The sequence below is a fragment of the Sylvia atricapilla genome, chromosome 21, assembly GCF_009819655.1.
Source record: "Sylvia atricapilla isolate bSylAtr1 chromosome 21, bSylAtr1.pri, whole genome shotgun sequence".
In the NCBI taxonomy this organism is placed as follows: Eukaryota; Metazoa; Chordata; class Aves; order Passeriformes; family Sylviidae; genus Sylvia; species Sylvia atricapilla.
This window is the reverse complement of record NC_089160.1, coordinates 3,650,933-3,675,944: the sequence shown is the minus strand read 5'-3', so window position 1 is coordinate 3,675,944 and position 25,012 is coordinate 3,650,933. Positions and strand designations below refer to the sequence as shown.

The window sequence follows — 25,012 nt, the reverse complement described above, 5'->3', positions numbered from 1 at the left end:
GTGCCCACAGCTGCTGTCCGTGGTGACTGTGATGTACCCACCAATGCACAGCCTTAAGCAGGGAATGAGAAACTGATTCTGTCCAAAGACTGTGGGCTCTGCTGGGGGGCTGAGCCATCTGGGCTGGTCGCTGGCTGTGCTGTGAGAACATGGGGCTCAGCACCCCCATCCCCAAGATGTGAGGGACCCATGGGAGCCTTTTGCTGGAGGGCAATGGCAGCTCTGCAGTTGTGAGAGTGTCCCAGCAACTCCCAGTTCAAACTGGGCTGCTGGGAGGACCAGGGGGAGGGCCTGAGTGCTGCTCCCGACTCTGAAACTGCCCTCAGGGACACCAGAACCAACAGTACCTGCAGAGCCATGGGACAGTGATATCCTTATAGCTTTTCAAGTGCGATGCCAGAAATAAGCTGCTCACCTTGCTGTGAGCAGTGCCTGGGTCCTGGGGGCTTTGTCTTGGGAGGGATGTGTTGGTTTTTTTCATTTTTTTTTCTTGGATGTGCTTGTTCCTGGAGCTGAATGGCTCAGAGCTGACTGCAATGTTTGTCTCCAAACACACACTGAGTGCCCAGACGTCATGTCCTGACTCCAGAGCGGGGAGTGAAGGAATCGGGGACACAGTACTGGTGTGAAATACCTCACAGCTCTCCCCTTGGCTGCGTCCTCTCTTGGTTTGAGGTGGGGACAGCAGCAAGACCCTGGGGAAGCTTCCTCTGTCCAATGTAGAGAACAACCCCAGCACCACACTGGCGTGGGTGCAGCTTGCTTTCTCTCATCCCTGCCTCAGAGGGCCCTCGGTGGGGCTGGGCGGGCGATGGGGCTGCGAGGTACCAACAGAGCTGGTCTGTGAAACTTGGCCGGGAGCACAGAGGGAGATTGATGTTTGCTGGGGCGCTCAGCCCTCAGCTGCGGGCTCTGCCCGCCCCTGCACCAGCTGGGGACAAAAGCCCCGGCCCCGGGTGGCACTGCAGGGCTGGCGTAAGCCCCCCAGGACAGCTGGCAGCTCTGTAAGGTTGGCGCCCGCCCAGCGAGCTGGAGTGAAGGGGCCGAGGGGCCACGCAGGGAGGTTTGCCCTTGGGATGCTGCACATGCTCGGGTTGTCTGAGCTCCACCGCAGAGCTGGAACCCCCCAGCCCCAGCTCTGCCTCATCCTGGGTCCTGTCCCCTGGCCAAGCCTGGATGAGTGGAAAGGGGCTGGGTGACTGTGGGGAGCACCCCATAGAGTTGGGTAGGGAGAGAAAGTGATGAGGTTTGGGGCTGAGGAATTTCAGGGGCTCCTGCCCAGCCTTCCTGGCATCTCTCACGTGGGAGTTAAATGTGACAGTCATCAATTATGTCAGAAAAATCACCCGTGGAGAGGTAATGATATCTATATGGGTATAATGGTGGGTCAGGGCTTTTGTCCCCACAGGGCAGCTGTGCCCTTGTCCCCTCCCCACACTGTGAGTGGGAGCTGGCTGCAGCGTTCTTGGCAGAGACAAATCCCCAGCACACACCACTGAAAATCCCAGAAAGCTTTATTTGCGTAGGAAGATCGATGCTGTTTAAAAACCCACCACTGCTGGAGGTTGGCGTGGCCGCCCAGTGCCTGTGGGTGCTGCTCAGACACTGGTACCTCCCTGTTTGGCACTGCCTTGGGTGCTGGGGGAGCCGAGGGTGCCTCAAATGGGGCCTCCCCAAAAGCAAGTCTGGCCTGGACGCGCAGTGAGGCCCCATGGGGAACCCCACGGCAGGGGAGGCATGCACAGTGCTGGCAATGGGATGGAGCTGGCTCAGCCTGTCCTTGTGGGCCCCTCAGTGATGGGGCAGCCTGGGGGCCAGGTCTCTGCTTGCCTCATCTGTGAAATGGGTGCCTGAGCACTCTGTGGGGCTCAGAGGGGCCGGATGATGCTGCTGCCGGTCAGTCTTGCGAGGAAAAGGGTGATGAGTGGTGCCTGAGGAGCCAGGCCAGGGATCACAGCAGGGGTTTCTGCCTGGGTCAGGTTTCAGAAGATGTGCTGGCCTTCTGCCCATGTCCCCCTGCCCTGCAGGCTCCATTCTGCCATGGCAGGTGGGTCACCAAAGCACTCGCTGTGCCATGGGGGCACCACAGCCTTCAAGGAAAGGGGTGAATCCTATTTCCATCCTGCCCTGCCCTGGAAAACTCTGAGCTCTCTCCTGCACCCATGGCCATGGGGCCTGCTGGGCTGCAGCCTCCTCCAGGCTGACTGTGGGCAGAGGGAAAGGAGAGCATCACCACACTCCTCTCTGGAGGACTTAAACATCACCTGCTGCTTTTATTTCCTGCAAAGCATGGAGGGTATCCAGATCGGGAGGGCTGGAAGCCTTGCTGAGCTTGTCCTGTCAGGGTTCCAGTTGGTCTCCTCTCCAGTGGAGTATTATGGATGAACCTATCCAGAGGATGCTACATCTAGATGCTGGGCTGGGGAATGGGGCAATATTCACCTCCATCTCTTCTGGCATCGTGGTACTGTGGGAATGCAGGAGTCTGGGGATGCCACCACTGACTCTGCTCCTCCAAAAAGATCAGCCAAGCTTTCCCCACTGCTTTCATCCCAAAAAATCTCCATTTGAAAGATAGGTTGTGGGCCCCACGCTGCTGATAACGCAGTGCCAAGTGACTTCCCATCTGCAACTGCAGTGGCCATCTGTGCCCCTTCAGTAAGATTGAGCTTGCCTGCTGCCTGCCTCAGGGCTGGCATTTCCTTGGAGCAAACAGAGCCTCCTGCCCACTGTCCCTGCCTGCAGCCCTGGGCATCATGGGCAGTTCTGAGCTCTGCAGGGAGGGCAGCACCCCCAGCCTGCTGCTGTGCTGTGTGTTGGGGCTGGCTGGGGCAGAGGGGCTCTGTCCATTGCTGGGCAGGGGGCTGTGGGGCCAGAGCCAGTACCCCATACAGTCTAGGTGCAGGCAGGGGTGCTGCCTTCTCCTTCCTGTAACCAAGCTCCAGGCCAGGGCACAGGGCTGTGACTTAATCCCTGGCTGCTCAGGGCCCACAGCTCAGTGATGCAGGCTGGAGAAGCAGCAGCCTAACATGGTAGGTGTGAAGAAGGGGAGGGTAGTTTTCTGGAAGGTGATGTTTTCTGACTGCTGGCTGTGCCAAAGTACCCGGGGCTCTCCTGTGCCCCTGGATACCCAGGGCTTCCCCCAGCAGCAGCACAGTATTCCTGGGGAGCAGTTGTTTCCCTGTGCCCTGATGGCACATCCCGGGGTACCTGGGGGTGACACCATGCAGGAAGCAGGAGGGGTCCCTCTCTCCAGCTGACCATGGAGACCTGTGATTGTTGATCCCCTCACTCTGTGCCACAGAATCCAGTGGGGCTTCTGGGCGCTGCCACATGTCCAGGCTCTGAGGCCCAGCTCAGCTGTGCCACCGCTCCGGGACAGAGGGAAATGTCATTCTGGCTGAGCTTGTGGCACCCGGGCACACTGTGGGGGTCACAGCAAGAGACGCAGTCACACTCTCCCAGCCTCAGGGCACCAAGTGGATGTCCTCTGAGCGCAGCACTTTGTAAACGACCCAGTAGAAGATGTTGAAGACCAGGAAGGTGAAGGGGAAGACGGCTCTGGAGATGGTGTCGATGCGTTTGGCGCGGTCGATGTAGCGCCTGCGGAGGCTCTCCCCTTCCCGCAGCACGGCGCTGGCCAGCGGGGGACTGTACACACCGGGGGCCTCCACAGCTCCCTCCTTGGCCTGCAGACACTGCCCCAGCCCGTAGCCTCGCAGGTAGAAGCGGCTCTCACGGCTGAGCTCTTCCTCCTGGTGAAGGGAGAGGCCATCAGGCAGGGCACCCACTGGTGCTGGCAGAGGCTGCAGGTCCTGCACACCCCGTGGTGCCGGGTGACAGTGCCTGTGCCAGGCTGGGCGCTTTGTCAGAGAGCCCCAGCCGTGCGGCCAGGAGCACGGGGCTGGCAGTGAGCACTGAGCCCCTGCCTTCTCGTCCAGCATGTGTTTCAGGGCGCAGCCCAAGGCAGCCCGACCCTGGCAGCCCGACACACATGCCCCCAGCTTCCTCCCAGCTCCAGCTCCGGGGCTTGGGAAGCCTGACTCTGGCAGCCACAAGGATGGGAGGTGAACTGGTGGAAGAGGATACTTAGGGGTGCAGGGTGCATTTGGTTCAGGGAGCTGCGGTGTGCAGGCACTGCTGTGGCTGTGCTGTGTTTGCTGTGGGGTGGAAGTGTGACTGTGATGGTGAATAGGAGGGGACGGGGGCAGAGCAGGGCAGGGATGCAGGAACCTGGCTACCATCACGGCTTGCCGGCCACCCCAGTCCCTCCCGAGAAACCATGCTCTCATTTCTCCTCCTGTCTGCTTGGCAGAGACTGCCTGGTGCAGCAGAGGAGGGAGGCTAAGAGAGCTGGACTCCTTGCTGGTCTCTGTGCCCTTGCTCACCCTCTCTCCCCTTGCTGGCAGAAGGCTGCAGAGAGGGCAACACGCCCATGGAGTTGCATGTTCATGATCAAGGCTGCAAAACTGCCGTGGGAGTCTCTGGCCACAGCCCACTGCCGTTGTTCAGGGCACCGATTGGGTGCCTCAGGGGCTGGCCAGCGGTGCCTGCACTCCTCCCATCAGCAGCTGTGCACTGTTAGCCACTTGCCTTGTCCTGCTCTTTTAGCCTTGGAGAGGGTTATGTGTGCAAAGATTTGATGAGGGATGGGCATGTGCAAGCACAGGCTGCACATCTGGCTTTTTGCTGAGCCCCTGGACTCGTTTGGTCTGTGGCTCAGCTCAGCTCCCCTCTGCCTTTGCTGGTGCTGTATTTGGCTGTGGTGGGTCCTTTCTTCCAGGGCCTGCTGCAGGTCAGTATCTCACGTTGTGTCTGGGTGCTGTTTGGGATCCCAAACACCATCTCTGGCCAGCACTGCCCTCCAGGACACAGAGGCTGCTTGCTGAGGTCAGCCCCTGCAGGCACTCGGCGTGCACGGGGGCTCTCATGCAGAGTTTGTACCCTGGCATCTTTATTTAACTCAGCAATCCACAGGCTAAGCAAGATTTTACAGTGGGAAGAGCAGCAGCGGCTCAGATTGCTGAGGTTAGTTGTCATTTGCAGTACAGTTTTATTTCCCTGCCTCGGGCTGAGTGCCTGCAGCCACTCTAGGGGGGGAGAGCTGGGGTGCTCTGTGTGCCCTTGGGGACCAGCAGCTACTCCCCCAGCCTGGGGAGCCAGCAGCCTGTTCCTGAGCCTGGATTTGGGTGCTCTGTGGGAGGGATTTGCCCTCAGGCTGTGAAACCCAGGCTTGGCTGTCTCAGGCACAGGAGCTGTGTGTAGTGGGGCTCTGCTCCCATCTCTGACTGAACAGCACCCTGGGGTGCTGCTGGTGCATCCAGTGCACTCCAGGGTGGCTCTGCAGCCTCCACCTCGGGGCAGCTGCACTTTGGTTCTGTTCTAAGCCAGCAGATGGTTCTTGGGTTGGACACAGCCTCTCTCTCCCTGCCCTGGCTGCGTGGGTGTTGATCTCCAGGAGTCATCTGTGAAAGGTGCCTCTCGTGGCATCCAAGGGCTGCTGATCATGTGGAGGAGGTGAGGTTGGCCAAGCCTGATCTCCTCCTTGGAGCTGTGGTTGACCCCCTGCATCTCCCCAACACCTTGGGAGCTTGCCCTGCCCCACACTTCTCCCTATGCCTCAAGCTGCAAAGTGCCCGTGTGCCCTGAGCAGCTGCCTGTGCTGGAGTTCTGCAGGCAGCTGGGAGTGCCTCGAACCTGCCTGCAGGGAGGCAGAGCCCTCACCCTGCCGGAGGTGTGGGCATGGCTGGGGAGCCGGGCAGCAGCCCTGGAGCAGCCATCAGTCACCTTCAGCATCACTCACCCTCAGCAAAGGAGACTGTGCCGGTGCTGCTTTACAGACGGGGAACCCAAGGCACGGAGTGGGAGCGTCTACAGGGCAATCTGCTCCATTCCCATCCCTCTCTCAAAACTTTGGAGCCCAGGAATCGGCAGCTGCATCCTAGGGGCACCTACTCTGTGCAAATCACTGGCCTGCCTCTTCCACAGGCCCTCGCTGGCCCCCGGGGCTGGCTCCTTTTGGGGAGGGGAGGGTGAGGCTGGCTGGGGAAGCACGGGGGGCTGCCGGAGGGTCGTGCTTTACCCGGGAGCTGGAGAGCTGTGAGAGCGTCGCGTAGGTGTGCTCGCTGCTGTGCCGGCTGCTCAGCTGCCGCAGGGATTCCAGGCTGGCCGTGCCGCTGCTCAGGCCCTTTTGGCATCCAGCAGTGTGCACCAAACAGAAACAGGACAGCGGGTGGTGACCGAGGGCTCTACCCCGGCCCCGGGGCAGCGGCTCTGGGTGCCAGGATGGGGATGCTGGGGAGACGGGGGCTCTGTGTGGGGGGGAAAAAAGCCACCCCCAGTGTGCCCTGGCACTGGGATCTGTCTTCAGCACGTGCCAAAGGGATTTTGGTTGGACACTGTGAGCCTGTGTGGTGTGTGTGTGCGCTCATGTCTTCGTAGAGATCTGGTGCCTCACAGTGTTTATGGCAGGAAAATGAGAGTGGGGCAGCCACACGCCTACCCCAAGCTTCTTGCAGGCCTGATGCCTGTGCTGATGAGCTGACAGAGGGGGAGGACTACTTCCATGAGTGAGGGATCCTGCCTCTCCAGATCCTGCTGCGCTCCCATCTGCAGCCCACACCTGTCCCTGGGTGCCACCGGGTCCCTGACATAGCAGTGAGTCCCTGTCATGGCTACAGCAGAGCAAGGATCCCAGGTTTGGGGCCGCAGGTAAGGGCAAAGGCTGCTTTCCCCCCATCCTCACTGGGTTTTTTCTGCATTTTTAGAGGAAGCAGAGCCTAAGGATGTCCCAGCAGAAGGACAGCACCCTAAGCAGGGCCTGAAGCACCCATGGGTGCTGTGGGCTGTGCTGCAGTGCCCATGGGTCCCCGGGGTGCTTTAGGAGCCATCTGGGGCAACGGAATGCAGCCCTGCCCTGGGGGCTGCTGACAAACTGCAGCCCTGGGGTGTCCCCTCAGGGGCTGAGGACGAGCAGATGTCATGAGAGAGGGGGGGACTCACCATCCTCTGCCCAGATGTCACGAGAGAGGGGGGACTCACCATCCTCTGCCGTCGCTGGCGGCGACGCAGGCGCATGAACTCCTTGTGCTGGCGGGAGACAAAGTTGACGGCCGCGTACTCCAGCAGGGCAGCGAAGACAAAGAGCAGGCAGACGGCCATCCAGATGTCAATGGCCTTCACATAGGACACCTGCCGGGGTGACAGGGGGCTCAGGGACCCACTGCCCCCCACCTTGCTCATCCCTCCTCACTGCCAGCTTCATCCCGCTGCCAAGAAGCATGGGAGCCCTCTCAGCTTGGGCACACAGGCTACAGCAGCCACGAGAGTGTTTTCCCTCAGCACATGTGGTGCCCCAGCTGATGAGGCTCCAAAGCCAAGCCATTCCCAGGAAAAGGCTGTCCCTGGGGCACTGACCTTGGGCAGGGAGGCGCGGGAGCCGGCACTCTGTGTGGTCATGGTGAGCACCGTAGTGATGCCCAAGCCCACCCGGGCTGGCGCCGCATCCATGTTGATCCAGAAGGAGACCCAGGAGAGGATGACAATGAGTAGGCTGGGGATGTACATCTGGATCAGGTAGTAACCCATCTGCCTCTCCAGGTGGAACTTCACCTCGATGCAGGTGAACTTGCCTGTAGGGAAGGACAGCCGCAGTGGGCAAGAGGGACCCCTGGGCCGTGGCAAGGGGGTGGAAGCAGGTCTCTGGGGTGCTCACCTGTGTTGTAGTACTTGGTGCAATAGCCCAGGTCCTTCTCATCCCTGAGGATGAACTGCGGGAGTGTCAAGCCCTCTGCCACCTGCACGGCCTCCTGCTCCTCCAGCCACTCGAAGATGAGGTCGTTCATAGTGTAGCCAACTGGAGGAGGTGTAGGGAGCCATGGCATGGGGATGCGTACCCTGTTCAACCCCACCCTGAACAACTGCTTTTTCCTGCTTATGTCCCTCAGAAAAAGTGAGCTGCCAGCTTTTGGGATGGCATGGAATGGGAGGGGATGGGATGGGAAGAGGGAAATGAAACATAGCTTGAACCCCCCGAGGTACTCACAACTCTCCAGCTGCATGGTGCATGTCTGGATGTCCATGGGGAAGTTCTTGAGGTCCATGGGGCAGGACAGGATCAGTGTCAGCCTGGAGGAGGCAGAGGAAAGGAGGGAGTTATTGGAGCTGCGGCAGTCAGTGAGGAAAATTGCCACATGGAAGACAAGAGGAGAGCTTTGCCTCTCCACTCAGGCACTGCACCAGAGGGGAAGGCTCTACCTAATGCTGTAGAGTACATTGCCATTCTTGAAGATGCGCAGGAGCTTGTTGTCGGTGGTGACCTCGTGAAAATTGGCCCCTTTCTCGTTGGCAAAGAACAAGTCTGGCTTCCAGATGGAGTCGAGCATGGAGGGGTCGAGGTCGAGGGAGTCGTCGGGGTACTCGCGGTAAGCCAGCCGGGGGTCGTTCCACTGCTGCCGCAGGAACACGTTCACACGGTAGTCCTGGCACAGAGGGCACCACCTCAGCTCTGAGCGCCCCGGGGGGCCGAGGAGGAGGAGGAGGAGGAGGAGGAGGAGGAAGGGATGGAGGAGGAGGTGGAAAGGGCTGTCTCTGTTGAAGCTCAGCCCTGCTGTTGCTGTGTGCCTGCTAATAAAGCAGGGAGCAGGGGCAGCTCAGGAGCCTTCCCATGCTGTTGGCAGCCAGGGGAAATTCAAATTCAAATCCAAGGCCACAGCAGCTGAGAAAAGGAGGAGGAGGTGGTGGAAGACCAGTAACTGCTGCCTGCAGCATTTGGCACATGGCTCTGTGGGCCTGTTGATAGTATTAAGGCTTTTGCAGAAGTAAAAATAGGAAAGTTTTATCCTTGGGACTTCCTCTGAGGTATTCCTCATGCACCCAAGGAGGTTCAGGATGGCAGGGGGCTACATCCAGCTGCCCCACTGTGACCCTTTCTTTCAGCTCAGGGGATGTGACAGCCAAGCCTGTGTTAGCTCACCCCAGAAAAGCCACAGCCATGTGCTATGGCTTTGCATATCCCCACCGTGGTGCCAGGGATGGCTCCAGGGAAGGGGTCACAGGAGCCACTGTAAGCACAGCCACGGGCACTGGACCCACACACTCCCCAGCCCCGAAGCACTGGGAGAGGAGAGCCCAAGGGACCAGGAGAGGAGAGCCCAAGGGACCGGGAGAGGAGAGCCCGTCGCACCAGCAAAACCCTCACCATGGTGGTCTCGGTGACGGAGCCAAAGCTGTTGATGAAGATGTTGCACGTCACGTTGACGGGTGGACCTGGAAAACAGCGTGAAGTCTCCTCTTGCCGCCAGCTGCTGAGCCCCGTGCGCTCCGCGGGCACACACGGGGACAGCCCCGGCACACACCATGTGGCTCAACAAACACAGGGAGGGTCCCCTGCCCGTTCATCCCCCGGGGTGTGGGGATGAACCCCAGCACACCCTGCAGGCACACAGACCCCCAGAGTGTGGGGATGAATGAACCCCAGCACACCCTGCAGGCACACAGACCCACAGAGTGTGGGGATAAATGAACCCCAGCACGCCCTGCAGGCACCGCAGCCGCCTGTGCTGTCAGGCAAAGTGAGCACAAAGTGCTGGCAGGAGCAGCACTCCAGGAGGTTGTGGGGACAGAGGGATGTGGGCACAGCTCTGCCCCAAAGGCCCTGGGTTTGGGCAGCCATAAGCATGGATCTGCCAGCTTTGCAACCCTCACGTCTTCCCTCTTACCTTTGAAGTTGGGTCGAATGCGGGCGTCATAGCCTGAGGTTCGTCCCATAAGCTTGTCCAGGAAATCCGAGGGGGACATGGGCTTGGGTGAGCTTCGGGAACCAGCTTTAATCTCCTCCCGCCCTGAGACCAGCCTGCGGGGCAGAGGAGGCAGGTCAGCTGCTGCCTGCTGGCTCCAGGGGTCTGCAGGCACATTTTGGCACCCCGTGGGGACACTCAGCTGCCAGGGCAGGTGGCTGTGCCTATGCTGCATCCACTCCAGTGCCCAGCCAGCACACAGGGGGAATTCCTTCCCTCTGCTGGGATTCTGGTGGCTTTTCCCCTCACCTGCAACAGCCTGAGTGCCACATGCCCACATTTTGCCTGTCCCTACTCCACCACATCCCTTGGCATGAGGTTGGGGGCCAGTGTCTCCTGGCTCCAGGGCTATGGTGGGGACAGGACACAAACCAGAGCTGGAGGGGGAAAGCAGAGAAGATCCTTCTCAGGTTCCACCTACAGCTCCAGCTTGAGTTGCTGAGCAAACACAGTCACACACTGCCTGCCGTGGCTTGAGGGGGCTGGGGGACACAACGGCCCTGCCTGAGTGAGGAGGTGTCCAGAGCACAGCTGGCTCCTTGACACCTTGCCAGGGGCCAAGGAGATGTGGCAGGAGAGGAGCAGTAAAGCCCACCTCCACACCAGCCACGGTGATGAGCTCTCCCACACAGCGCTCTGAATGATGATGGAGATTTATTTAAACTGACTCTGGAGGGGATATTTTTGTGAATGCATCTTAGCCTGCCAGCTTGTCTCCTCCTGTCAGTCTATAATGATAATTTCAAGGAACAATGCGAGAGATGTTCACTCACCACATTGCCAGGCATGTGGCTGGGATGGAGAGGAATAAGCCAGAGATCTCTGGACACAAAAGGAGCTTTGAGCATGCTGCTGGTGCTGCTGCATGCTGCCTTATAACTCCATCAGGTCTGTGCCCAGGTGGATCTCCTTCCTGCTTGGAGCTACAACCCCTTCATTACAAGAAGAGGATGCTGCTGAGAACCCTGTGGTCCCTCTTCCTACCTCTTTTCAAGGAGGTGAAATTCATCCTAGAGGGGTTTATGTGCACCCTTACCTAGAAATGGCCACAACCAAAATGTTCCAGTAGGGCAGGTTTTTCTTTAATTGGAGAAGGGCAGCAGAGGGTACCTGAGATTCATCCTGATCAAGAGGAAAAGGCTGGGAGAAATTCCCTGCCAGGAGCTGCACGAGCAAGGTGTGGTGCCTTTGGGAGGAGGGCTGCAAGAGGCCAGGCTAACAAGGAGTTAAGTGAGGCTTCTGCCTACCACATAACTGTGAACCATGTCCTCCTCAGCAGGAGAGGACAGTGAGGGCTCTCCCCTGACGCACGTGGGAGGGAGGCTCCCTTGGCAGGTGGCTCCTTGGAGAGGCTCAGATAACTGAGCCACAGCAGATCTGCAGCCCCAGTGATGCTCAGACCTGTGTGGGGGATGCCAAAATGCCCAGAGCACAGCCGCTTTCCCACAGCATCCCTGGCAGGGCCGTGCTGGAATGCAGCCCTTGGGCACAGCCCCTGCCTCAGCCCCCCACCTGAGGTACTGCCTGCCCTGGGGCCTCTGCCCCGACCCTGGGCTGGGCACTGCAGGACTCAGCACCTCTGTGGAGTTAGTGGATGGCAGGGCTGGAAAATGCTGATGTCTGCCTAAAAACACTGCTCTGAGACAAGCAGTTTCTGCACCTGAAGCAATTCTGGTTTACTCCTCTCTGCCATAAGTGTTGCAAATTCCCCCATGCTGCTCCAGCCATACTGGTCAAGGGGTTCACACTCAGCCCAGGGGTCCTGCAGCCCCCAACCCCTCCCTTCCTGACCCACTCTCCACTGAATCCCAGTGTAATTGTCCCAGATAACACCCAAGGTGGACAGACATGGAAAAAGGCACCTGGGGGCTTTAGGTTTTCCACTCAAGTGGGCCAAGAGCTGTTCCTGCACCCATGGGACCTAAGACACCCACCCACTGTCCCGAGTGACCCAGGGTCTGGGTCAGGGACTGTCCTGAGCTCTCCTCTCCCCAAACGCCATGAGCCAGGAGAGGATCTGGACATCTCAGGGGCTTTGCAGCACCAGAGAAGGAGCTGTCTGGGCTATCACCGGGCTCAGCTCGCCCTTTCTCCCACGGTGGTAAGGCTCGGGGCCAGGGGAACCCTCAGGGGCTGCTGGGGACAGGCAGGGTCCGGCTCTTTGCAGCGGGGAACGGCAAGGGGAAGGTCTGCCAGGTTCCCCGCGGTGCTGGGTCAGGGTCCTGGGGAATGGGGAGCGAATCCAGATTCGCGGGAGGTCCGGATAGGAGCTGGGAGCGTTCTGTCTGGGGCATCAGGCCCCGGAGGCAGGTCCGGACTGGGGGTCGGGATAAGGGTTCAGGGGCTCGTCCGGGTCTGAGAGGGGATGCCCAGGTCCCGCAGGATGGATCTGTTTCCGGGAGGGGGTGATAGCCGTGTGCCGGAGGGGAATCGCGTCTCCCGGGGGATGGGGTCCGGCTGCCGGGAGAGAGCGGCTCGGAGAGCAGCGATCGCGCAGCCCCGAGCATCCGCGCCGTGCGCTCACCTGAGCGGGCCGCGCCGGGGCAGGAGGCAGCCGAGGAGGAGGAGGAGGAGGAAGGCGAGGGCACCGGCCCGGAGCGCGCCCATCCCGCCGCAGCCCGCAGCCCCGCCGCCCCGGGCGCACGGGCATGACCCGGCCGGCGGCGGCGGCGGCGTTCCCGCTCCCGCTCCCGCCTCACCGGGGCCGCTGCCGCCGCCCCCCGCCCGCTCCCGCTCCTCATAGTCCGGGCGGCCGCCGCGGGGTGGGCGCCGGCCGGCTGCGGGCCCCGGGAGCCGGGCGGAGCTTCGCCCGCCGCGGCGAGGAGGAGGCGGGCACGGCGGTGGGGGGCTCCCGGCACCGTGCCCGCCTCCTCCCCGTGCCCTCGGGGCTCTGTGCCGCCCGGCCCGCGGCTGTCCCGGAGCCCGCGGCCCCCGGGGGGGTTTGGGGTGGTCTCCGGGCACACCGGGGTCTCGGATGGAGGGGTGGAGGGATGCGCTGCGCTTGAGGGATGTGGCAGCGCTGGTGGCTGTGCGAGGGGTGCTCCGAGGACGAGAAGCGTACCGGGATCAGAGGATGTGCGGGGCTGAGGGATGTGCGGGCATCGAGGGCTGGCCCAGAGGAACTGGCCGTCGGATGGGGGGGAGCGGCTCGGGAAAACGGGGCTCCTAAATCCTTCAGCCCGGCCTTGGGGCCGCAGCTCAGGTCTCTCCTGCTGGGACCCCTGCGCTTGCCTTTCGCAGAGGCTCAGCGGGTGCACAGGATTGTCCTGGGTGAGCTCCTTGGAGAACACAAGATGGACAGTCATGTCAGCGTGATGCGGGAGCTGCAGCGGCTGCCGGGGACAGGGAAACCAAGGCACAGGGAGCGGAGCTGCCTGTTAACCAGAGGCAGGGCTGGGACTCGGTTCCCTGTGCCCTGTCCCCTGAGGCCATCCGGCCAAGCCGCAGAGTCCCCTCTGGTCCAAGGCAATCTGTGATTAATTTGCAAGGAAGTAAATAGTATTTTAAAAAAGATAAAAGTGCAAAATAAATTATTCCTGGCAGATATGTCAGTCAGGTTTCTGTTCACTCTACTGTGGTTGGCTCATCTCATTTATTTGTATTAATTGCAGTCTGGTAATGGCTGGGGGCTGCTGTACAAAGCCATTTCTGCAGGGCTCCGCAGAGGAAGATCTTAGGGGAGAAGGAGAACACGGTGCCCCTGTGCTTGCTGTCCCCAGGGCGAATGAGGGGCTGCACGGGACTTTGAGAACCCCGCAATGGATTTGCCGTGCAGTGGGAGTGAGGGCTCCTGTGCGAGGCTGAGCCCGGGGAACCCGCTCCAGCACAGGGCAGAGGGGGCTGCAGGCGGTGACCAGAGGGCTCTTGGCTCGAGGCACTCATCCCCATCCTCATCCCCATCCTCATCCCCATCCTCATCCCCATCCTCATCCCCATCCTCATCCCCACTCATCGGCTCTCCCAGCACCAGGAGCTGGGAGAAGTCTCCTCTGATTACCGTTGCCATTAATGATTACGGCGCCGCGGTGCTGGGAGGCGCAAGGCGCAGCGTGGAGCCCCAGGGAGCACAGAGCAAACGCGCTCCGGGTGACAGCTCCTCTTCCAGACACTGTCCGAGCTAAGCGGACCTGACACTGCCGGGAGGAGGGGAGCCAGTGCATCCTCCCTGCTCTCTGGGGAAACTGAGGCACTGGCATGGTGTCCCCGCATCAGCTGAGGGGCCTGAGGATGGTCAGAGCAGCTGTGGGAACATGGGAGCTCAAGATAACCAGCGACAAGCCATGAGTGCGCCCGCCGGGGTCAGCAGGGTGCCGCACCGAGCGAACGAGGCTCTTGCAGAGGCTGGAGAAGCCAACGTGGCTCCCTGATGAGCAGCACTGTGGGGGATTCTGCAGCCTCAGCCCTCCTGCCCGCCTTGCAGCTCTGCAGGCAGCCAGCGCTGCGAGGTGCTGAAAATAAGCTCTGAGAAAATGAAGGCAGCGAGCATCCCATCAGGAGGGCGAAGGCAGCGCTGGTTTGTTGCTGGCTGGGTCAGGGGGATGGAGCAGGAGCTGCACAAGGAGAGCCCTAGCTGTGCCCAGGGGATCCCAGGGATGCTGCCTCATCCTCATTTTTGGGAGTGACGAGAATAGGTTTATCCCCCATGTCCCTCAAATCAAAGCATGAGGTGGTTTTTCTGTAAACAGTCAGGATTCCAGCCAGCAGGCAGCTGTCAGTGTTGGGCTTCTGGAGAGAGGCATCCACCACCAGGCTGGCCTGTGGCTGCTCTCCCCAGAGGCAGCAAGACTGGGCAGGGGGCAGGTGGCAAAGATCACTCTGATCCAGTGGCTGCCAGCCTGGTGCAGTCCCTAGGGGGATCCCCATGTCCCTGCTCCAAACCTGCCCCTGTCACCGTGCCAGGCTCTGCTAAGAGGAGACATGCAGGCAACAGAGACTGGGTTTGCTCAAATGGGGACAAAAGTGAGATAATCTTTTTTTCCTTTCCCTCCACTATCTCTGAGTTCACATCAAACAGCTGCTTGGAGGCCAGACACTTACCTGCCTCAAATCTGCCTGGCTCCAGAGCCTGGAGAAGGGCTGTGCCAATTCACACTGCCTGTACCCCAACCCCTCTCTGCTGCTGCTCAGCCTCGCATCTATAGATTCAATCTATATGCCACATCTATAGATTTAATTTCTGTCTGATCAATGAAACCCTGAAGTGTATTTGCAGACAAAACCATTACAGGGTGGGGGTGATTCAAGCCTTTAAAAAGAGATTGGGGTTTTTTTCCAGAGAAAAGGTTCAGGTGCTTAAGCTCAGTTTCAGGATAAAGATCAGCTTTGTGCTGTTTGTGTTGAGAGGTGAGGGAGAGGGGTACACTTTGCTCTTTGTGTAGGACCACAAAGCCATCCTGCTGCTTCCCACTCATCCTTGGTCTCTCCTTTGGAGTGAGCACAGATTTGCCTTTGCCCTGGAGCCAGGAAGACCTGAAGCAGGAGGGACACAAGCTTCAGGTGGGCAGAGATTTATGGTGGGCTTTGAGCAACCTGCTTCAGCCCCATTGCAGCAGGGTGGGTCAGTTCTGGGGAGGGGTGGGCAGCAGCTTAGAGGCAGCTCCTGGCTCAGGGGCATTGCTTGCTCTGCATCTTTCAGCCCCAGACCCAGTGAAGGGCTGGCACATGGGCCAGGCCAGGACAACAACTCTGCAATTCATCAGGAACAGAGTCTGATGCTCTGGGAGACTGTGCTTGTTGTAATTAGAAAGCACCACATCACAGGCACCTCCATCCTGTCTCCTAATTCTCTCCTGACTTCCTTCCCCTCTCCCAAGGATCCCAGCCAGCCCAGCTAGCTCTGGACATCGTCCTATGTCTTTTTTTCCCAGGATTGGGATTTTCTTTTGCAGAAACCGAGGTGTGAAATGGAGCTGCTGCGTGCAGAGGGCTCTGCCAGCCAGTGTGCAGGGGTTGCTGTGCACTTCTCTGGACCAACTGCTTAAATGCTTAATGAGCCCTGGGGAGAAAGCACTCTCTGTGAAAGATTCAAGTTCTCTGTTGCCTTCAGTTTAGGGCCGTGTCAGCTCTCATTTCCCTTTTTTAATGCTCTGACCAGTGAAAATAAGAGAGAGCAGGCACAGCCTCATCACTGTTTCTAAGGAAAGCAGCAAAACAAACAGGAAAACCCCTCGTGCCTGCACTGGGGGAGAGAACATCCCCTCCACCCTGGGGGGACACGGAGGCACACTCCCACAGAGCAAACATTTTGAGGTATTTAATGGGGTGTGAAATTAATGCTGGAGAAAACCCTTTCTCGTGGGTGGCTGTGCAGTGCTCCCAGCCTGGGGCTCTCAGTGGCTGCCCAGCCTGAGCCCAGGCTGGACACTGTGTTGTCATGTAATGTCACTGTTTTCCTGGTGTCCTGCTGCTCCCTGCCTTTCCCTGGAGAAGCTGTGTAATAGGCTCTGGGTGCTTTCCTTTCCCAGCAGGAGCAAAAATCATCTCGTTGCAATAAATGGTGACGGGATCAGTAACTCTAGTGGTGCTTTGGTGGAGGGACTGTGCCCCACTGGCACCAACGCATGGGCAGAGAGCCAAATATGTCCCCATTCCTTAGCAGGGCACTGGGTTCAGGTGTGGACACCAGAAGGACAGGGCAGGATGTCCCTTTCTGTGGCCTGGGAGGTCATAGGGGATATTTGGAGCTGCTCCCAAAGGAAGGTGGCACCATGGTGAAGGAGGAGGGGACAGGTGGCACTGGGGACACCAGTGGGGGCTTGGTGTTTATGCAGCAGTGCCAGCAGGACCCAGCAGGGCAGGGTGACCCAGAGAGGATTGCAAGGTGAACTGAGACATTGGTCCCAACTCCAGCAAATGTTGCTCTACGATTTTGTGGCACTTTTCCAGGCTAAAAATACCCCTGATGCTGGTGCTGGGGGTGGGCTCTGCGCGCAGTGGCTGTGAAGGGACGGTCTGTGCTGCAGGGCTGGCCAAGGACAGCTGGACCATCCGGCTGGGATGGCTCTGCCAGCAGCCATGGGGCTGCCCCTCCTGCTCCATGAGCAGCCAGGCGCAGAGGTCACCTCTCCTCTCGCTCCAAATGACCTGGCACCTCTCTCCAGGGCTGTGCCAGATGCAGCTGCTCATCCATCAGTCCCCAAAATACTCTATGGGGACAGAGCATCCTCAGTGAGCACTCTGAGCTGTGTTTCAGCCCAGCACTGGGTACTTCGCTGATCCCAGAGGGTCACTTAGGCTCATCTGGGAGCTCCTCAGGGATGTTGCAACAGGGCTCATTTTCCTAACGAGGTGCAGTGAGGCCTGAGCACTCAGCCCATCACTGTGGTTGTGAGGCTGATGCCTTGGGAACGCTGACCTGAATCAGGGACTGGACAGAGCTGGAGAATAAAGGAGATATTTATTGAAAAGCCTCCAGGATCCACCTTGGGCAGGACAGGACCTGGCCAGGGCTGCACCCAAGGTGGAATAAGAATGGTCACAGAATGGACAGTCACGACGTCTCACATTTTTATAAGTTTTGGTCCATTTGCACATTGGGGTTTAATTGTCCCATTCCAGCTTCATGTTGTGAGGTCCCATCCTTCTTGTTCCTCCCTTCAGCCCACCCTTGTTTGTTCTTTTGGGCCTGAAAATTGTCCTTGGTGTGCAGCAGGACAAGGATTTGTTTTGTGTCCCTGCTGTGTGCAGAGCTGAGTGACACTGACTGTGAGCTCAGAGCTGCACCCCTGGGCACCACAGAACCTGAAATACAGGAAAGCTAAAGCTAAAGACATCAGGGCTGCTGCATGTGCTAAGGAAATGTGCCCCAGACCCTCCATACAGCTGTGGGAGGACATCACTGGGCTGGGAGGGCACTTTACCTGTCCCTGTGTGTCTGAGCTGCTGGAGAGCTGGGTTTGGGACAGAGTTTCTGAGGCTTGGATGCAATCCCAGCCTGGCAGGATCCAGCTGGGTCAGCCCCATCCCATTTCACTGGCCTCCTGGCCATGGGGAGCAGCTCTGTCCTGCTCCTCACTCAGAGCATCCTGGAGCCCCTGAGCACCTTCCCTGCAGGCTGGGAGGTCTTTCAGCTGTTGTTCTGAAAGCCATCAAAGAAATGACAGTCCAGTGCTTGTACTTCAAAATCACTCCCTCATCAACAGGTGCTTATCCTCATCTGTCAAACATATTTCTGGTGTTTTTATGGCAGGTTGTCAAGGAACTATTTTGTGCACATCCCACCCATCACATCCAACCCAGTGACTGCCACCCTGGCCTGAAGACATGGACTGGATGGTCCCAACTTCTCCTTTGTCTGTCCGTGGGCTGCAGACCCTGTGTCTCCTGCTCTGCTCTGGGTGGACTCTGCGGGTTGTGTTTGCAGATAGAACAAGCAAGGAGGGAACTGCAGACAGAGGGAAGGCTGGAGCAGTGGCACTGCCTGATCCTGTGACCTTGGCAAGCCAGCGGGATGAACAGGGAGATTTAATTTAGATAAGTGTCAAGCAAGGCTCTTGGGGACAGCAGCAAAGCCTGGCACACATTCCAAAACCCTCAGAGGACACCTCGCTTCCCCAGGGTGCTGGCCGGACCCCTGCTCTGGTTGTCTCCAGCATTTCCAATGGCTCTGGAGAAAATCTACTGGGCTTTGACACTGCAAGACCCCTCAGCCCTCACCCACTGCAGCTCTTTGCCCAGCCTGGGCATGGGAGGGGAGGAGCTGCTGTGCCAAAGCAATGCCTCAGCAAGTGCTGGGCTAAGGGGAGGCAGTGGGGAGTGAGGACAGGGTTAACGTGGTCCCCCAGTCTCCTCCTCACTTGGGGTACCCCGCTCTGTGCATCCTTGGCCGTGGTTGCCATGGTGATGCACACCTCTCCCTGCAGCAGGAGCACTGGGGTTTGGTGAGCTCTGTTCACTGTTCTGCCTTCCACAGCTCTCCTGCCCTCAGCCCCAGCGGTCTCCAAGCAGGAAGGCAGAAGAGATCAGCAGCAGCAGATCGTGGGATCAGGCTGGGTTAATTCCCTGTAGGCTGCCTGCCCCCACCTCATTGGATAGGACTGGGTTTATCTTGTCTTCAACTAGAGACCCCTGTGAGGAACAAGTTTGGAAAATGGAACATGACACATCAGATGGCAAGTGCAAGGAAGAAGGAATAAGAAATCAGCTCCTGTGCCTCCTGCCCTGTGCCTCTGCTGCTCCCCTCCACCTCAGCACGGCCTCTGTGTTGGAGGTGGAGGATTTATTCAGATGCAAATCCTCCCACTGCTGCCCAGATAAAATAGGAGCAGGTCAGGCAGCCGGTTCCAGGGGGAATATTGGCTGTGGGAGTCAGTGTGTGGAGCTGCCACGGTGGCACCTGCATCCCACACAGCTGGCACATGTCACTGTGCCAGAGAAGCCCTGGCTGGGAGGAGACGGTGTGCTGAGTGCCACTCAGGTGCTGTTGGTCATGTGGCTGCAGAGGATGGTGCCATGAGGAGCTGACTGTGATCCTGAGTTCATCCCCACCCCATCCTCTGCCTCCCACTGCTGTGGGCTCTGTGCTGTCTGTTCTGGGCTCCCTGCTGCAAGTGGCATCTTGGCAAAGCGTCTCCTCTGTCTCCATGTCACCACCTTGCCACCTCCAGGGGCTGATTCCCCCCGTGCAGTTGCTGGTGTGGGAGGGCTGCACGGGGACATCACCTCAGGAAAAGTAATGTCTGGAGCCACAAACCCACGGTCCCCAGAACCTGTGTGGTGTCCATGGGCTGCTCCATGGAGGAGGGTTTTATGGCTGCTGTCCCCAGTGCACTCTCTGAGAGCTGCCTGTGCCTGCAGCCCTGGGGAGAGGCAGTGGGTGCCAGGGGAGGAATGTCTGCACCTCTCACACCCACCTCCTGGGTGTGCTCTCCAGGAAACACCACAGCATGGTCTCTGTGGCTCAGGCACAAGGAGCTGTGACAGTAATGCCGCCCTGGGGGCTGTCACTGCTGTCCTTTTGCTGTCCAGCCCAGCCATCACCTCCCGGTGCCCACTTGCTCATCCTTCAGGAGAGCCCTGCTGCAGCTGGGCATCCTGCCAGCCTGAGGAGAGGGCTCAGAGTGGCTGGGTCAGACCCTGTCTCCTGGCGTGGGTGGGACAGACACATCTCCCTGGGCTCTAGAGGGAAGTACAGGGACAGCCTCTCTCTCTGTGCACGAATCCAAGACTGAACACTGCAGGCACAACCTCCACTGCTCAAGGGCTGTTCTGACTGACCCAGGACCTCCCTCAGCATCTCTGGCCTTCCTCTGGGCTCCAGGAAGGTGTGGGACAAGTTAACACCTCCTTGGTTGTTCGGAAGCACATGAATTCACCTGAGCCTTTTCCAATGGGTCCCCTGGGCAGCAAGAAATAAATGGGGACACCCCAGAACTGAGCCTGGTGCTGGCATTGCCTCCCTCTAGGGACCCCACTGCAGCTTCACAGAGCAATCCTGGGCTGTGTTTGCTGTTCTCATACACCATCCCCTCCAAGGAGCCAGGATGACATTTGTCTTTCCCTTCCAGGATTTTCTGAAAAGTAAATGAGAACAGTTCAAGAATATGACCCCACAAAGGGCAGAGTGAGAGAGTAATGAACAGCCTGGAAAACATCAGAGTGAGGCATCTGTTTACCCTCCAGTAGAAAGAAAATCAAGGAGAAAAGCAGTGGATGTGGAAGGCAAATCTGCTGGAAAAGGAGCCAGGGGAAAAGAAATCACCTTCTCCACAAACCTGGTGGACTCACTGAACTGAGTGAGAAGGTTTGTGGGAATTTCTTTTGAAATTAAAAACCAGAACTAAGAAAGCTGTACCGCTGTATCATCCCCAGTTTCTGCAGTAAATAACAGGGCTGTTTGGTGGGTAAGAGGAGCAGTGAGCAGCCAGGAAGGCTTCCAGCGTCCTCCCATCAGCTGGGCCCTGGATAAGGACAGTGCCTGTGTCATTGCTGGCACCTCTTGGGTGCACCCTGGGTTCTGCTGCCAGCAGCTGCCTGAGCCTTTGGTCCCCCAGGCACAAACACAGGCTGAACACCTGCACTCACCTGGGTGACACAGCCTGTGAAGGACGTGGGGACAGCAGTGAGGCTTCTGCATGTGTCACCTCTGGGATGGCAGGCCCCCTGCCCCGAGCACGGCTGGGGAGATGACAGTCCCTGCTGTCCCCCAGCAGTGACCCCAGGCACCGGCTGGACAAGATCTTCCAAATTAAAAACTTGATAGGTTTAAAAAAATCAGGCGTCTGCAGAGGGAAACATCAGCAAGAGACACCAAAACAGAAGGGCAGACATCTGCTCAGCTTCTCTGAAGGGTGACTGCGTGGGAGGTGAGCTCATCCCTGCTGGCCAGCATCTCCTGGCCGCCTCTGTGGTCCCAGACAAAGTCTGGACAAACAGGAGATGAGTGCTGGTGCCAGGTGGGAGGGCTCTGTCCCCGGGTTATCCAGCAGGGCTTTGCTGCACTGCCTGAAACCCTGTTTGCTGGGGAGGGTCCTGAGAGCCCCAGAGCATCCCTGGGGGGCTCAAGGTGCAGCGTCCCACAGTCGAGACTGGCACCCTTTGCCCAGCCCTTGCTGAGCCTCAGAAAGCTTTGAGCCTCTCCTCTCCTGAGCAGCCCCTGCCCTTCCTCTGTCATCCTGCAACACTGCCCTGTCTGTCTGTCCTTCAGCATGCCTCCCCTGTCCTCGAGAGCCTCTATCAGCTTCTTCTTTTTTTTTTTTTTTTTTTTTTTTTTTTTTTTTTTAATTTAATTTTTATTAGCACATTTTGCAGCCTTGCAGCAACCCGGGAATACAAATAGGACAGTGAGGACAGCCAGGCTCGGGGCTGGCTCCAGAGGGAGTCCTTGGCATCCCGAGAGGAGCAGCTGGACAGATGCTGCTGGAGCCACCAAAGCCTGCCCACAGTCACTGTCTCCTCTTGCTTTGGTTTCCCACCTGGGAAAACAGGAGATTTTGCACGGCAGGAAAATCCTTTGCCTGGCCGGGGCAGTTTCACCCTGCTGGTGGGTGAAGTGGGGCAGGGTGGGACGAGTGAAGAGGAGAGTGAAAATCAGCAGCAGATGACAAGAAATTCATCCTGACCGGAGAAGGGAGTGGCTAAAAATAGCAGCAAGGCTCTCAGCTGTGACAAGACACGCTGGGATTTCTCCTGCTGACAGATGTATAATGGATAAGGGCGCTGCATGTGCCACTGCTGGTGCCTCTGGGGTGTACCCAGGGCTGTGCCTGATTTTGGGGAGCAGAGTGATGGGGCTGGCTGTGTTTTGCAGGGTCAGCACACACTGATTTTGGCCACTGTGCAGCTTTGAAAACCCAGCCCCGCGCCCAGGGGAGTGAGGAAAATGAAGAGTGCAGCCCCTGTAAGGCTGTAAGCAAAGAAATCAATTAGCAGGGAATACAAATCCTCCCTGAAACTGCAGGAAAACCCCTTCTCCCAGCTGGCCTGGCTGCTGCCTCCTGCCTCACCCCAGGGAGGGCTGCCTGCATGCCCAGCGTGTGCTGGGAGTGTGTAGGACCAGCAGGAGTCTGTCCTGTGCCATCAGAGTGATGGGACAAGTGTGACAGCCTGTGCTGATGGTGGGTGAGGTGGCTGCACACAGGGACAGGGAGGACAGGGAGGACTCTGCTCCACATGCTCCTGCTCGCTTTTCCATCTCACTTCTAAAGTAGTGGAGTGGCATGAACCAGTGGTGCCTGTGTGGCTGTCCCTCTGCCACTGATGTCCTCCTGTGCTTGTCCTCCCAGCCCCAGTCTTGCATTCCCCATGGCCCAGGGGAAAGTCTGAGCTGCAGCTGTGAAGAGAAAACCCCACAAAAATTCCAGAGAGTGCTTTCCACGTGGGGAGCGTGTTTAGAGAGATGTGTGTGTGTGCCCATCCAAATACTTCATTTTGGTGCAGCCCTTTGCAACATCTCAGTGCAGACTGTGGGTGGTAGGGGAAGGAAAATCCCCTCCAAGCCTTGCTATGCTCCCCTTCCTATCAGCCCCTCACAAAGGGCAAAGGGTGGCTCTGTTAATGAAGGCTCGAGGCTAAACCCTTCATTTCCCCAGGGGGCAGGGGCAGTTTTGGATGTAATTTGTCACTTGCCCAAGGGTCAGAACAAATTGCAAGGTGATCCATATTGATTTATAAGCGTGTTTATTTTTACCAGCCTGGCGTGTTCCCCTCCTGGCTGGCAAGCAGGGATGAGTCCTCCCTTCCCCACCTGAGAGGCAGCAGTGTTTTCTCTGGCAGGGATGAGCCGACAAGAGAGCTTTGATGTGGGCTGGCAGGCTCCCTGCAGCTCCCCCGGGGCCTCATCCAGGCAGGGGCTGAGCTGCAGGGTTGCTCTGAGCATGCAGAAGTGTTGGGTTTGCAGCAAGAAGCTCTCACAAACTGAAATGCAAAAAGGAGAGGGATGCAATGAAGGTTTTTCAACATCCCCACAGCCACAGGTGCCCCGGGGTTTCTGCCCCCGTGGGCTGCCCACTCAGCTGCTTGGGGCAGGGTACCCTCCGTGCTGCCACAGGAAAGGCAACTCCAAACATTTTCCTGCATATTTTCGTCTCCTTCAAGCCTTAGAAATCCAAGATTCCTCCAAGGGGGGGATTTCTCCCTTTTGCCTGCCTTGCAGCCCTGCTCTGGAGCATCCTTGGAGCACTGCCAGAAGGTGGTGGGCTGGTCACTAATGACAGGGCCACAGGGGGTTTCCATCCCATCCACCTGCTGACAGAAAGTGCCCAACAGCCAAGAATTTTAAGCCACTTTGTGCAGAAATCCCAGTCCCTCTCAGTTGCTCACTTTGTGCCCAATGAGGTAAAACTCTCACTTCCCTTCAGGGTGCTCAGAAATGGTAGAGTCAGCAAGCCTGGAATTTCTGTGGGAACAAAAAAAGGGACCGATATGGTTTTGCCCCATGTCATACTTTATTCTTTTCCTGTTATGTTGCATTTTATGCGTTTTATTTATGGTGGAATTTTTATGTAATACTTTTTCCTCCCAGTGGCTGGGGGTCCCTCTGGGCTTCCCTGGGATGCAGGCAGGGCTCTGCTGGTTTCCAGTGGCTGGAGGGGATCTGGTTATTTCCAAAGGGTTGTTGCAAGTCTGTCACCTTCCCATGGTGATTTTGAGGAGATCGGGACCAGGTGACATCACTGCCAGGCCAACTGGGTGCCACCTTGGGAGGTAAGGGACACAGTGTTGTTGTCCCCTCCCATTCTACACCTGGCTGAGGTCACCAGGTGGCCCCTCTGCCTTCCTGCCAGTGGGAAACTGAGGCAGGGAGCAACGCTGTGGGGCCAAGAGCTGTGCCCCACTGATGTGGGGTGCAGTTGGTCCCCACAAAGCCCTGGCAGCATTTGCACAGATGCCAAGTGGTGTTCCCCCCCACCCCACCTGCGGGCAAGCCGAGGGGTGGATTTTGAGTTGGTGGGGAAGGAGGAGGGTCCCCACAGGGTGGCCCACCCTGGTCCTAGCCTGCCACAGCCCACAGAGTCCCCAGCTCAGCAGTGTCTCCAAGCCCAGGGACAGCCAGGCCCTGCCACCTCGCTGCCTGGCACAAAGTGGGGCATTGAGGGACACAGCGAGGCTTTGTCCACCCTGTGCCTGCCAGGAAAGGGGCCGGTTGCCCTCTGCAGGCTCCCTTGGCCCTGTGCTGCCTCCACAGCTGCAGGGGGCCTGGGACACCCATGGGATGTGGGGCACCCATGGGATATGGGGCACCCAAGGCACCAGGCTGCACCTGCTACAGCCCTGAGGCCGTGGGGACCCGCGAGTGTCCCCCCCAGAATGCAATGCCATCACCCCGTGGGGGTCATGGGGCTGGGGAGAGTGGCTGCAAGGTGCCCATCAAAAGGGGGAAAGCCTCCAGTTTGGAACCCCCAAAGCTGAAAGCAGGTCCCTGGGATGGGGAGCCCCTCTTCCCTGCTGCCAGATGCCAGAATCAGGGAGGTGACATGGGGACACCACTGCTGTCCCACAGGACCAAGACTCCCACCCTGCCTCAGCTTGGACCAGCCTGGTGGGGCTGGGGGATGTCCCCAGAGCCACCAATGAGGGGGGACAAGCCCTTCCCCTGCCCCTAGGCTGATGTCTCACTTGTGCAAAAGCCTTTTCCCCCAGGAGCACTGAGTGGGGCCATGGGGCAGTGCTGCCCAGGCCCTGACACCCAGGAGCTGGCAGCCAAGGGGTGCTGGGGGGGCCGGGGGAGGGCGGGCCCGCTCCCTTTAAGGGGGGTGGCTGTCACTCAGAGAGCCCTT

At 58.6% G+C, this 25,012-nt stretch overlaps 1 protein-coding gene across 2 annotated transcripts; it reads right to left on the bottom strand.

The window, feature by feature from the left end:
* Positions 1–1,295: 1,295 nt before the first annotated feature.
* On the bottom strand, positions 1,296–12,488 carry LOC136370513 (glycine receptor subunit alpha-4). 2 transcript variants are annotated; one of them, XM_066333958.1, is made up of 10 exons: positions 12,322–12,488; positions 9,720–9,853; positions 9,200–9,267; positions 8,257–8,480; positions 8,045–8,127; positions 7,715–7,855; positions 7,417–7,631; positions 7,042–7,191; positions 6,083–6,187; positions 1,296–3,755 (listed from the first exon to the last, which is right to left on the bottom strand). In XM_066333958.1, exons 1-10 carry the CDS (start codon positions 12,402–12,404, stop codon positions 3,468–3,470), a joined length of 1,491 nt encoding a protein of 496 aa, XP_066190055.1. In that variant the 5' UTR covers positions 12,405–12,488; the 3' UTR covers positions 1,296–3,467. The 2 variants fall into 2 exon arrangements, with proteins under 2 accessions (XP_066190055.1, XP_066190056.1); XM_066333959.1 differs by lacking the exon at positions 6,083–6,187 and having other exon boundaries at positions 12,322–12,487.
* Positions 12,489–25,012: the final 12,524 nt, after the last annotated feature.